The sequence below is a fragment of the Mustelus asterias genome, chromosome 11 (assembly GCF_964213995.1).
Source record: "Mustelus asterias chromosome 11, sMusAst1.hap1.1, whole genome shotgun sequence".
Classification (NCBI taxonomy): Eukaryota; Metazoa; Chordata; class Chondrichthyes; order Carcharhiniformes; family Triakidae; genus Mustelus; species Mustelus asterias.
Window position 1 is genome coordinate 110004866 of NC_135811.1, and position 13853 is coordinate 110018718.

General features: G+C 42.6%; 1 protein-coding gene across 2 annotated transcripts in view; it reads right to left on the reverse strand.

Moving 5' to 3' along the window:
- Positions 1 to 1026: 1026 nt before the first annotated feature.
- Positions 1027 to 13853, reverse strand: part of LOC144500817 (zinc finger protein Aiolos-like) — a 151154-nt gene continuing 138327 nt past the window's right edge. For both annotated transcript variants that reach the window (XM_078224287.1, XM_078224288.1), the window contains exons 7-8: positions 11911 to 12036; positions 1027 to 1870 (exon numbers count right to left, since the gene is read on the reverse strand). In XM_078224287.1, the coding sequence (XP_078080413.1) occupies positions 1158 to 1870; positions 11911 to 12036 (839 nt within the window). In that variant the 3' untranslated portion in view covers positions 1027 to 1157. The remainder of the gene's footprint in view (positions 1871 to 11910; positions 12037 to 13853) is intronic.

Below are 13853 nucleotides of genomic sequence, written 5' to 3' on the forward strand. Positions count from 1 at the left end.
GCACGGGGTCATCCTCATGGCAACTTCGCTCAAGCAATAAGGGAAGTCAAAACTTGACAAGGCACCAACTCTGCAACAGACACTTGTGAAACTACGGTTTTTTTCTGTTCCAAAATTACTGCCTTTACACAATACAAAAGCAGTGTTAAAATGAAGGTGGAAGCCATTTACAAAAGCTGAAAGAATGTGACAAGGAAAGCAATCTGAGGTTTGATGTTGTCCGTGCGGGCTTCTCCCTTTGATTGGCAGATAACAGCACCTGATGCTGCTCCAATCCGACTGGGAATGTGTGCCGTTCTTCCCTTCAGCACGGATGGAATGAAGTGACACTTCCTTTGTAATCTGCATTTGCTGTCACTCATCCAGGTGACTCTGAGATGACCCTTTGAACTGCAGCGAATGTTCGAGTGTCAGGGGCACTGGAATGAGCTCCTTTCATGACAGGTGCATGAGTTCTGAACACCAGAAAGCTCGGGAATTCACATTTATAACTATCTGGTAGGAGCCAAGAGATTGAGTTAATGGAGTCAAGAAAAAATACTCTTTGCAGAGAGTTCCACAGCAACCGGAGGAGCAGAGAGGTGTCTGACTCCATCAAGGCCAGAATTCCACTAACTTCCAGAAAGAACAAATTACATCCTGTTACAGGGACACAGATAGATCTTCATTAAATACCTGAGGAAGCAATGAAGTACACTGCTCACAATGGTAACTGTGATGGATCATCTGATTGTCCTTCAGCTGTTAACACAGGAGGATGATTTATAAAAAGGTGGCAACTCAATCTGGTGCCTACTTCTTCACAGAGAGTCACAGAATATTGAAGATTAACTGTTCTAATTGGTTAAGTTTATTGTTCTTTTAGAAGGTATTTGTGCAATGTTCAGATCCAATCTGTGTGCCTGGACAACACCTTACTGAAGGTAGTCACTCCACGTTTAGCATTGCTCGATGAGTTCATTACTGCTACAGTGTAATGCCTCCAAGTGATTCAGGTCATTGCTCAACAAATGAAACGTCTTTTACCTGAGTGCAGGTATATAGATTTTAGATTTGTGCACAATAAGGCACACAGCGTTAAGTATGAAAGCAAAGCATGAGGTTTAAAAATATTTTTGTTCTTTTTTGATCCCTGGATAGAATATGATCTCTACAGCTCATTTCCTGTAGTAACGGTGCTCGCCTCGTGCTATATGTGAGGAGAACTCGTATCTGTCCTGGCTGTGATACCCACACACATTACATTCAAAAGGATCACGAAAACCGTGGCAGCCCATGTGTATCGTGAACATCACGTAATCCAGGTACAGCACTCGACAGTGGTCACACTTGAAGACTCTGACCTGTTCGCCCTCGTTGGTGATCACTTTGAACATATCACGACCCAATCCCCCGGCTGTTTTGATGATGTCAAATGGTTTGGGACCCTCTTTGGTGGCAGGGACCCCATTTCGTATTCGGGGCGCGATCATCTGATGCTGCAGGTAGGCCTGATTCTGCCGCTCCTCGTGGTTACTCTCTGTGTCTGTGGAGTCCTGGCAACTGTTGCTGGGGGACGTTCCTCTTTCCGAGGACTTGGTTTTTAATTGGGAGCCGCTGTTCTCTGTGGCTGCTTCTCGCGTATGGCCATTCGGGGCATCTGAACGTGTGAGTGACAGTGGATAAAGGCTGCTGATAACAGATACCATCTCTGATGTGGGAGCAGGGGCTGTCTGGACAAGGGGTCGCAAAGATTCTGCCCCCAGGTAAGAGATGGCATTGTTGATGGCCTGGTCCATGAAGCGGCTCTGCATCATTTCACCCTCCTTGTCATAAGATGGGGCTGAGGTGTACTGCAGGTCAGGATAGCCTAGACAATATTGTTTCTCACCTGTATACAAAAAAAGCATATTTTAGGGTTCAGGAGAAGCATCACAAAACTCAAATTCTGCATCAGCTGAAGAGTATAGAGACATCAGGGGAATGATTTGAATCCTGTGGATAACCGGTTTTATGGGCAACATAAATTGCAATTTGTTGTAAGGAGCTGGTTCACCCACTGAAATGGGAGCCTAATATCTGGGACAATATGAAGCGGGCTCTGTGAGGGGAGGCAGATCTGCAATTTAACCAGTCTGGTTAATCACTGTCACTGCCTCAGCCACCGGGGAATATCCAGGATTTGTCCCGGAGCCCAGAATGTGTGGAATATCCCACAGGCGGCTCTCAGGATTCTGCTTAGTCCAGTTTTAATGTTTGTGTGTTTTACTACAAGTGGGAATGAGTTCTGCAAAATGAGAGAAATCATTTTTTATGTTACTGTGAACTAATGCTGTATGAAACTGAGACCGTCATATTAGATATCAACAATCAAAACCCTTGTTAATTTCTTCTTAATGTTAATTTCCTGTTCCGTATTTATGTCACCCACATTATGAATTTTCCAAATGTCACTTTTTGGGGGGTGCTGTATGGCCTTAACCCAAAGTTCAAAACTTTTTCATTTTTTTGCCTCTATTATATTTTCTAAAATAGTGCCACCATTTCTATTTTCTTTACAATACGAATCCTCAGCATTCGATTTCAACCCACTCGCTACCATTGGAAGGGTAACTTTATGATCCTATGTTCCCAATATAGAGCTACACGTGTAGGGAAACATAGAAGATGGGAGCAGGAGGAGGCCATTTGGCCCTTCGAGCCTGCTCCACCATTCATTACGATCATGGCTGATCATCCAACTCAATAGCCTAATCCTGCTTTTTCCCCATAACCTTTGATCCCATTCGCCCCAAGTGCTATATCCAGCTACTTCTTGAATACATTCAATGTTTTGGCATCAACTACTTCCTATGGTAATGAATTCCACAGGCTCACCGCTCTCTGGGTGAAGAAATGTCTCCTCACCTCCGTCCTAAATGGTCTACCCAGAATCCTCAGACTGTGACCCCTGGTTCTGGACTCCCCCCACCATCGGGAACATCCTCCCTGCATCTACCCTGTCTAGTCCTGTTAGAATTTTATAAGTCTCAATGAGGTCCCCCCCCTCATTCGTCTGAACTCCAGTGAAAACAATCCTAACCGAGTCAATCTCTCCTCATACATCAGTCCTGCCATCCCAGGAATCAGCCTGGTAAACCTTCGCTGCACTCCCTCGAGAGCAAGAACACCCTTCCTCAGATAAGGACACCAAAACTGCACACATTACTCCAGGTGTGGCCTCACCGAGGCCCTGGAGTTATAGAATGTTACAGGTTTTTCTCCAACCTCGCCTCCTGGTGGGGGGAAAAAAGATGGAAAGCGCGATTTTACAAAGTTATAAATGAAACAATTTAAGAAATGAAACTAAAAGAAAATAAAAATAAAAAATGAAATAAACTAAATTGATGGAAATGGGGTGAAGGTGGAGGAGAGAGTTCAGCCTCTGAAGTTGTTGAACTCAATGTTCAGTCCGGAAGGTTGTAAAGTGCCCAGTCGGAAGATGAGCTGCTGTTTCTCCAGTTTGCGTTGGGCTTCACTGGAACATTGCAAAAGGCCCAAGATGGACATGTGGACAGGAGAGCAGGGCGGTGTTGAAATGGTAAGCGACAGGAAGGTGCAGGCCATGCTTGCAGGTGGACTGAAGGTGTTCTACAAAGCAGTCAGTCCCACCGGTCGATCAGCATGGCAAGCCAGTAGGTTGTGAGAGAGGTTAAAATCCTGGCTGGGGGTGGACGGATGGATGCGATGTTCCGGGTGGGGGGTAATATCGGAGGTGGGGGTACTCGTACACTGAGATATCGAGGCACATGCGCAATAACACCCTCTAGCAGTCAGCTTCCCAGCGAGACAGACCAGGAGGTGCACGAGAAACACTGCTTCACATGAAAAGTGGGTTTGGGCCCTAGAATGGTGAGTAGTAAGGGGGTAGGTGTTGCGACTTCTGCAGTTGCATGGGAAGGTGGTGTGGGAAGGGGTGAGGTGTTGGGTATGATGGAGGAATAAACCAGGGTGGAATAATGACAGGGGGAGAGAGGGGAAGATGTGTTTGGTGACACCATGCTGGAGTTGGTGGAAATGGTGGAAGATGATCCTTTGGAGGTGGCATTCAAGGGATTGAAAGGATCATCTTTACGTTCGCCTCCTTTAATCTAGTCTTTTCCACTATCATTTAATTCCCTTTTTCTTTTTGTCCATGACAACTTTGTCAATTTCTCCAGTCTCCACCAACTAGTGGTTTTCTACCAGCCACTCCTCCTCCTCCCCCCTCACCACAACAGAATAAACCTCATCCCATTTTCTATTGTCTTTAGCACTGATGAGGGGTCATCCAGACTCAAAACTTTGCCTCTGTTCTCTCTCCACACTTGCTGTCAGAGCTGCTGAGATTTTCCAGCATTTTCTGTTTTTATTACTGACTGATACTGGAGATTGGGAGCGGGGTGGGTGTGTGTTAAACGATTGTAGAGATTACAGGACAGAATCGAGTCATCCTGCCTGTGCTGATGGTGCTGACTCTTCAAATGGGAAGTGACACAATTGGTCCAGATTAGATTGTACCTCCCCAGGCACAATTTCTCCAAACCTGTCGAACTTTATCAGACATCTGTTCTTGACACAGTTGTTTATAGTTTTGTTGCAGTGACTAACATTTCAAAAAATGAAGCTTAATGACTGGAACCCTCTAATACGGCTGCACTGTTCAGTAATAAAAAAAACCCTTAACGCTATCGGCTGCTGGATTCTCTGAAGACAGTCAGGATGACTGGTTCTGCCAGAGTGCGCAGGTTATGTGGGGGAGTGTCACTGAAGGAAACGGGGTGGGAGAAGGTTCATGTGGATTACAGGAACAGTTTCTTTCTGTGCTGTAAATCCCGTGTAACCTTTTGACTGATCAGTCTGTCCCAAGTCTGTTCTGCAGATATTGTAGCTTAGTAAGACTCCAAATTGTGACTGCGCAGACATGCCAATAAAATTTAAAGGGGTCGTGCACTTAAACAGGTTGTCTCTGTAGTCAAAAAAAATGAGAGAGTATGTTGCTTCTAATCCCCCAGATAGGGAAACGTTATTGAACTGGCTCCAGATGACTCAGTGTGAACAGACAGATATGTGAATCATACCCTTTTAAACTCAGCATGTAAAAAAGAGGATTTCACTTTTAACAATTAAGAATGATCAAATCACTTTACATTCAGACTTCAATCAAACATCTGGGTGAAAGGAAAAATAAATCCAATATCTGTCTTTGTGCCAATGTTGCTAAAGACCCCAGAGCAAAACAGACCGCTGAAAGTCACTGAGTAAACCAGAGGTTCCGATTAACAACAATCTCCCCTCCTGGGCTGCACTTTGTATTCCCACTTCAAAGGTCAGACAGATACAGTAGATACCTCCCTGTGTGCAACTACTCATTGCTCCAGGTTTCCTGTATATTCCAGTGCAGAGAGATGTGGCCAGACACAGCAAAAGGGGAAAAAGAATGAAAGTGTTAGTATACTTACTGTACTGACTTCCCAGTCATGTGTACACATCAACATTCCTGATGTGAATATGATTGGTGTCTCTCTCTTACATCAGATGATGTAACTCTCTATTCCATTCCCTCACATCCTTCTCTAACCTCTGCTTAAAGGTATCTATTCTAGCCACCCCGATTGTTCTCTGTGGTAACAAGTTCCACATTCTCACCACTCTCTGGGTAAATGAAGTTTCTTCTGAATTCCCGATTTGATTTCTTGCTATCTCAGAGCGATTGTCTCTAAGCTTTCTCCGTTCACTCTGTGTCTACTCTATCAAAACCATTCACAATTTTAAAGGTCAGGCCCCTACTCTATATTTCAGCTTTTAGCTTCTCTCTTTTAGCTTGAAGATTGGAGAGTGGCAAATGTTGTGCCTTTGTTTCAAAAGGGCTACAGGGAAAAGCCTGGGAACTACAGGCCGGTGAGCCTCACATCTGTGATGGGTAAATTGTTGGAAGATATTTTGAGAGACAGGATCTACAGGCATTTAGATGTGCAAGGACTGATTAGGGACAGTCAGCATGGCTTTGTGAGTGAAAAATCATGTCTCACAAATTTGATTGAGTTTTTTGAAGGGGTAACCAAGAAGGTAGATGAGGGCAGTGCAGTTGATGTTGTCTACATGGACTTTAGCAAGGCCTTTGACAAGGTACCGCATGGTAGGCTGTTGCATAAGGTTAAATTTCACAGGGTTCAGGGTGAGGTATCTAAATGGATACAAAATTGGCTTCTTGACAGAAGCCAGAGGGTGGTTGTAGAGAGTTGTTTTTCAAACTGGAGGCCTGTGACCAACGGTGTGCCTCAGGGATCAGTGCTGGGTCCACTGTTTTTTGTCATTTATATTAACGATTTGGATGAGAATATAGGAGGCATGGTTAGTAAGTTTGCAGATGACACCAAGATTGGTGGCATAGTGGACAGTGAAGAAAGTTATCTCCAATTGCAACGGGATCTTAATCAACTGGGCCAGTGGGCTGACGAATGGCAGATGGAGTTTAATTTAGACAAATGCGAGGTGATGCATTTTGGTAGATTGAACAGGGCAGGACTTACTCAGTTAATGGTAGGGCGTTGGGGAGAGTTACAGAACAAAGAGATCTAGGGGTACATGTTCATACCTCCTTGAAAGTGGAGTCACAGGTGGACAGGGTGGTGAAGAAGGCATTCGGCATGCTTGGTTTCATCGGTCAGAACATTGAATACAGCAGTTGGAATGTCTTGTTGAAGTTGTACAAGACACTGGTAAGGCCACACTTGGAATACTGTGTGAAATTCTGGTCACCCTATTATAGAAAGGATATTATTAAACTAGAAAGAGTGCAGAAAAGATTTACTAGGATGCTACTGGGACTTGATGAATTGAGTTATAAGGAGAGGCTGAATAGACTGGTACTTTTTTCTCTGGAGTGTAGGAGGCTGAGGGGTGATCTTATAGAGGTCTATAAAATAATGAGGGGCACAGATCAGCGAGATAGTCAATATCTTTTCCCAAAGCTAGGGGAGTCTAAAACTAGAGGGCATCTGTTTAAGATGAGAGGGGAGAGATACAAAAGTGTCCAGAGGGGCAATTTTTTCACACAAAGGGTGGTGAGTGTCTGGAACAAGCTGCCAGAGGTAGTAGTAGAGGTGGGTACAATTTTGTCTTTTAAAATACATTAAGTTACATGGGTACGATGGGTATAGAGGGATATGGGCCAAATGCGGGCAATTGGGATTAGCTTACGGGTTTTAAAAAAAAAGGGCTGCATGGACAAGTTGGGCCGAAGGGCCTGTTTCCATGCTGCAAACCTCTATGACTCTATAACTAACATCTATGACTATGACTCAACTCCAAGGCTTCAAATTGCAATGCCATCCTTTCTGAAGCAATCATAGCATCTCTAAAGTGCAGAAGGAGGACATTCAGCCCATTGAGTCTGCACTGACTTTTGGAAAGAGCATCCCACCTCGCTATCCTCGTAATCCCGCACAATTTACCTAACCTACACACCTTGGGACACTAAGGGGCAATTTAGCATGGTCAATCAACCTAACCCGCATACCTCTGGAGTGTGGGAGGAAACCGGAGGAAATCCATGCAGACTCAGACATGCAAACTCCACACCTTCACCCAAGGCTGGAATCAAACCCGGGTCCCTGGCGCAGTGAGGCAGGCAGTGCTAACCACTGTGCCACCGTGCTGCTGTGAGGCAGCAGTGCTAACCACTGTGCCACCGTGCTGCTGTGAGGCAGCAGTGCTAACTACTGTGCCACCGTGTTGCAATAGGTGACAACATTTTGTGCCTTTAGCAGTATTCACTAGACAGATCCAATCAACCTTCTCTGCTTCACACTGTGGAACTTGGCTCTTCTGCTATCAGAATATACTCAACAGCTCAGGTTAATGCATTCCCACTAGAAATCTTTGGAAGATATGACCCAAGGCCCAGAAGTGTAAGCGATGGGCACTCAGCTAGCTGGAGTCTGAGCAATGGCAACTAATTACCTCCTTCCAAAGGCAGCTGTATAAGTAGCTGGTATTAATCAGGACCAGGAATACAGACGAGAAAAACAAATTCTCCCATTCTGGGGCAATAACAGTCCCTATTCTGAGCAAGTTATTTTACAGAGGACAAAATCCAGGGAGACAGGGATTGGGGCGGGGGGGACAGATGGAGATGGATTGATATTCAGAGTTTTCTTCATTCCTTTAGTAAACAGGAAGTACTGAGAGCAAGTGGGGTAAAGCCTGTAATGTGGATAGACTGTGGCAGGAATAGGTTTGGTAGATTGCACTGTTCTCTTCTGCATTTAATGTTTACTGAAAGCCTGTCCTTACAGGAAAGGAACACAGATAGTAAGGGAGAGAAACCTGCAACACGAAAATCAATGAAACGGTTCCACATGTGACCACTTCTGCATGGTGCAAGTGGAAATGTACAGTACTTGAAACTGAAATTCTCACCACATTCATCCCCTGCTTAAATTTATTGTCTATTTCACACCGTCTGTTGGTGATCCAGAAACAGAGTTGTTTAAATGTACAGGAATACTTTACAGTGGAAACCAGTAGCTAATGTATTATTAACAATTGTTAAAAACTCTGAAATACAAGGTGAGAAATTACTTTACATTTTCATGATTGAATAAAATAACTGATTGAGTTACAGTCTAACATTGTTCAATAAGATGCTCCGTCTCCCTAGATTCTAACGGCCACAGTTGTGAAACAATCAGCACCTTCCGTATTAACATCAAGTTTAACATTTTACGAAGTTGTCAGCAACAAATGTTTTGTGCAAATTATTTTAGGAGTTGATAAATTATAATTGCTTCTGGTGAAAATGGCATTGTACCCATTGTTTTAATTTAATTATTTTCAGTCAGTTTTGCCCCTTCCACAATGAGGAGCGTTGTTGCTCGGAGGGAGCTTTACATTTTTCTTCCCCGGTCGATGTCAAACAGTTTCAGATCAAGGTTGAGCATAGATTAGATAGAAGGAAATACAGAAAAACACATCAGCTGGCCCTGTGACCCCCTCGGAACAATCTGTGCTCAGTTATGGACAGTTTAATACTGTGCACCTGCTTGGAACTGGTAAGAATATTAAAGCTTAATTCTTAAAAGATACAGAATTAGACTTGGATACAGGCAGAAGCAGTGAAGCACAGACATATATCGCACAAGACTAGCTCCTGAAAACATGGACTGGTTTTGTATTTCTGTGAATTTAGAATATTGTGGGACAGCCTGAGTGAGGTAGTTACGATGATGTCAAGCCAGGTTTATCCAATTTATCCTCATCGTTTAAACATTCACCCGTGGTATCTATCTGGTGAATCTGCTCTGCACTCGTTCCAAGGGAATATACTCTTATTGCAATGCGATGCCCAGAACTGAGTGCAGTTCCCAATCCAACAGGATCACAGGGGATTTACCGATAGATCTTGCACCCAGCAAGATCAAGTTCTTGTCCTTCACTCAATACTTCTACAAGGAAGAACAAAGAAAAGTACAGCACAGGAACAGGCCCTTCGGCCCTCCAAGCCTGTGCCGATCACGATGCCCCAACTTGTACAAGGAAGCCACAAAACTGCAGGTTCCGAGTGAAGTGAAGGAGAAAAGCGGCTGGGAGCTAAATCAAAATGCAGTGCTTGACATTCCGATCCATCCTGTAGAGAATATAGAAGCTGTGTACAGTTAAGATGGATCAGTGCACAGCTTTTGGAAGCCTTGAATGTGTAGCAGAGAGTCACTGATATTAACAGATCCGCCTTCATTTGAAACCGAGAAAAGTGACTCACGAGCTTAAAGAGTCATCAATACAGTGCAGAGTAGGCTGACCCTGTGAGGATCTCACTTCTTCCCTCTCCTACTAAAACATGCATAATCCAGATGGTATTGTGGGTTTGGTCTAAATGAGTAAAACATACAGATATCTATCACAACGTCCTTACATTTACGGGTAACAGAAATGTCAAGAGATCTCGAGCAGAAGAAAGCGTTCGTTCAAATGATCTTGGTTGGATTCTTGTTACTTTCTCTCTTATTTTACAGAATACCGATAACAAGAGTTCAAAAAAACCGGTGTGAAAAAGCCTCCAGTGAACAGGAAAAGAACTCTGGCACTTTGATCCACATTAACACTTTAGCTACTGGGTTTGAATACAGCTTTGCAGAATCACTTTGAAAACTCTTTGCAAAGTATCTTTCTGCGGTAAATATCTGGGAACAAAACAATATGAACTGGGAAACATTCAGATAAAAAGTTCTTTTTTAATAAGCGTGTTTCCTGTAAAGTGGAAACCTTTAGGAGCTGTGAAGTACAGATAGAGAACTCCTAGAAACTTTAAAAGAGTTAAAATACCACAGGCAGAGAGGTGTCATAAAGTTTAGTATTTTTATCTCTTGCAAGTGCTGCCAAAATGAAACTATAATATCGCACGTTGATAGATCGGACATGGGGAATTTTATTTGATGTGTTGTGTTAACCCTTACGCTGCTGCAAACCAATATTCAGCTGCAAAGAAAACTAAGCTGATAAAATGTGACATTTTGCAATTATACCAGCAGCTGAACCAGGACCTGCACTGAATTCCCCGATGTCGCACACAGCACTATTTGTTTTTTCACTATTTAACAGAACAATTTAAAATTCACTGATCCACATAAAGGGTAGAAAACAAAGCGAAGTGCATTAACTTCTGATAGATGAAATTCACATGTAAACACATTGTAAACGGATATTATGCACCTGTGTGCACTACTTTTACATGAGTGTTAATCCAGTTAAATTGGTAAAATTAGCACACACAGAAATACAATTCAAGCTCTTTTAAGTATTCAGCCTGAGTCTTGCATTGAAAGGTCTAACTTTTCTAAAGCCTCTAAATATTGATTTGATTTTCAGTGTCAAAATCTACTGGTTAGATGTCTGAACACTCTAAACAGCAGAAAATCTTAACAGAATACAAACCGTTTCATTTTTCTGAGGTAATTCACGTTTGTCAATAAATGCAATCATATCAATTGTAAAGTTTCTGTTTTTTTAAATCCTGCAGCACAGAATTTCAAACATGACAAATGGCAGCACGAGAAAAATACAGTGCAGAAGATTAAAACGCAGAACACACTGGCACAAATTGAAGGGCTAAACTAACTTCTGAGTTTCCTGTCAGGCTGGAATGAAGAGTGTTTTGCACCAGGAGTTGATGAACATTTAATATGATTCGCCTCTTGTTTTCCAGATTTGTTATTTGACTAAGAACAACTTGCTTCATTTTAATTAGCATTTTAGCTAACAATTAGAAAATCTGTCTTATTTCATTGGAACTTATCTTTTTGTTTAAAAAGGGGACACTGTTGATGAAACTGAACTGATTAATCTTTCAGCAAAGCTTGAATATAAATGAGTAATTATATGGCATTCTCAAATAACAACGCAGCAATAGTAAATCAAGTTCTGAATCCTGCAGCTCTGCAATGAAGGTTTAAGTTTACAATGAAATGGTCATTACATTGTAGACAGTGTCTTTACAGGCACACAGTCTGTATATTAAATGCACACAGCTCTGCAGACAAAGTCTGGAAGTTACTGTGTAACACAATATTTTTTCAACAGCAACTTTTCCAAGATCCACTACAAAAACATCTTTTTTTTTGAAAAAACAAGTTGCTAAAACTTTTAGAACTCCAACTACATGCAATCTTCAATTGCACAAAAAGTTTCAACAGTCCAGCAACTGCCAACTCTACAGCAGAGATCTATTTCTGTAAAGACCGATCATTGGTACAAGTAACATCAGAAAAAGCGACACTGCCATTTGTGAAAATACAAGCTCAATGCAAACAGCAGAGTGTAAAAATCCTCAGCTTCACCTGCAGGAACTGGTGGGCGTCAGAAGCCAGCTAACTTACAATGACTGAAGTAAAGTGTCTAACTACTGGGTCTTACCAATAAATTTTTGAGGCATTGAGCTTTTCCGTTTGGCCACATTGCTAGCGAGCCTGTCAAGGACCAGAGCTCTCTCGGATCCCATCTCTGCCTTCAGGCTGTGCTGTCGAACTTCTTCAGTCTCTGCTGAAAGAAAAAAAATCAACAGAATAACATGAGGTTTCACCTCTGAACAGTTTGTGTGGCAGGTGGAAGGAAGTTCTGACGTAATGACTGAGGGTACTGACTATGACCAGTGGGGGCATGGAGAGAAACCTTGTGGTTACCCAAGTTATGCTGGAGATGTATTATCAGGGTTATTTCATCAATAGAGGAAATAACTGATCAAAACTGGGCTTGGGGTGAAAAGAGAGGGAGACAATGAGGAACATTTGTCAAATCAGCACTAAACTCCGTGATTCTGACTCATTATGCAAAAAAAAACTGTTCTAAAGTAAGACAATTCTGCTAATTTGGTGAAAAATAATCAGCTACATGCTAGACTGTTTTATCATTTATTAGTAATATGCTATCTCCAAATGAAATAGAGTGGAGCTCATGCAATCCCGTAGGCGGCAAATACTCACGTCGCAACTCATAAAAATGAGTTCAATTTATTGCCGGCATTAATAAATCACTAATGCCAGAATTTTAGAGCAGCAAATACCTGGAAAGGTCCAGGTTACATGCAGGAGAATTTGGCACTGAAATTTCTTGGAACATAAAATGTAAAGTTACTCGTGTTCCTTTGTATCAGCAGCCCATCAACTATTGAGCTCGACAGATATTCTCCCTACTTCTGAAAAAAAGGACGATTACTTATCTTACTTATGAAGTAACTTTCTTTTTTGTTCCTTGGTTTACAGATCTCTGTTTTTACTTAAATGACTGCTTTTGTGTCTGTGTGGCCCAATGTTGGGAAATTCATACTGATTTCCTAGTGTTGCCCACATCCCATGAAGTCGACCACAGAAGCTTGTTAAGGTAGAATCGATCTGCCCGTGAGCATATTAGGAAGTTCGGAGAATACGCCTGCCACTTATGCAAAAACCTTTGGTAACAAACACCAGTTAATGTACCCAAGGCATTAAGAATGAAGGGAAGTGGTATGGGATGAGGCACGAGGTTAGGATATTGCCTGTATCGATGATCAACATGGATTAGTACAGTCCGTATTTCATAGATTCACAGAATTCCTACCATGCAGGAGCAGACCATTTGGCCCATCAAATCTGCACTGACTCTCCAACAGAGCATCCCACCGGACCCCCAAGTATTTACACCACTAATCCCCCCCTAATCTGGGACACTAAGGGGCAATTTGGCATGACCAATCAACCTAACCTGCACATCTTTGGAGTGTGGGAGGAAACCCACGCAGACACGGGGAGGACGGGCAAACTCCACATAGATAGTCACCCAAGGAGGGAATTGAACCCGGGTCCCTGGTGCTGTGAGGCAGCAGTGCAACTGTGCTGCCCCCACAAAAACTTCCCTGGGCTGTGTACATTCCTTAGCTGAACGAATAAATGAAAAGTGAAACATTTCTGTGTGTGAAGTAACTGCAAAAGCTTCAACAACCAGATTTAAGAATTTCCTTGAAGGGGAAAAGGTGGGACAAATAGATCCAGAGCATCTTGGATGACGAGACAGATAGAGGGAAAGATGAAAAGGAAGAAGTGTGTGTACGATAGATGTCATGTACAAAATACAATGGAGAATCAGGCTGTATATAAAAGCACCAGAGAGGAAGTGAAGAAACGAATCAGAAAAACAAGGAGAGAGTATGAGAAGAGACAGACAGATAACATAAAAGGAATTCCAAAATCTTCTATGAGCATATAAATAATGAAAGGGTGGTAAAAGAAACAGTAGGGCCAATTAGGGATAAAAAAGGGGACTTGCGCATGGAGCAGGAGAAGTAATGAAGGTAGTAAAAGACTACTTTGCTTCTGACTTTACAA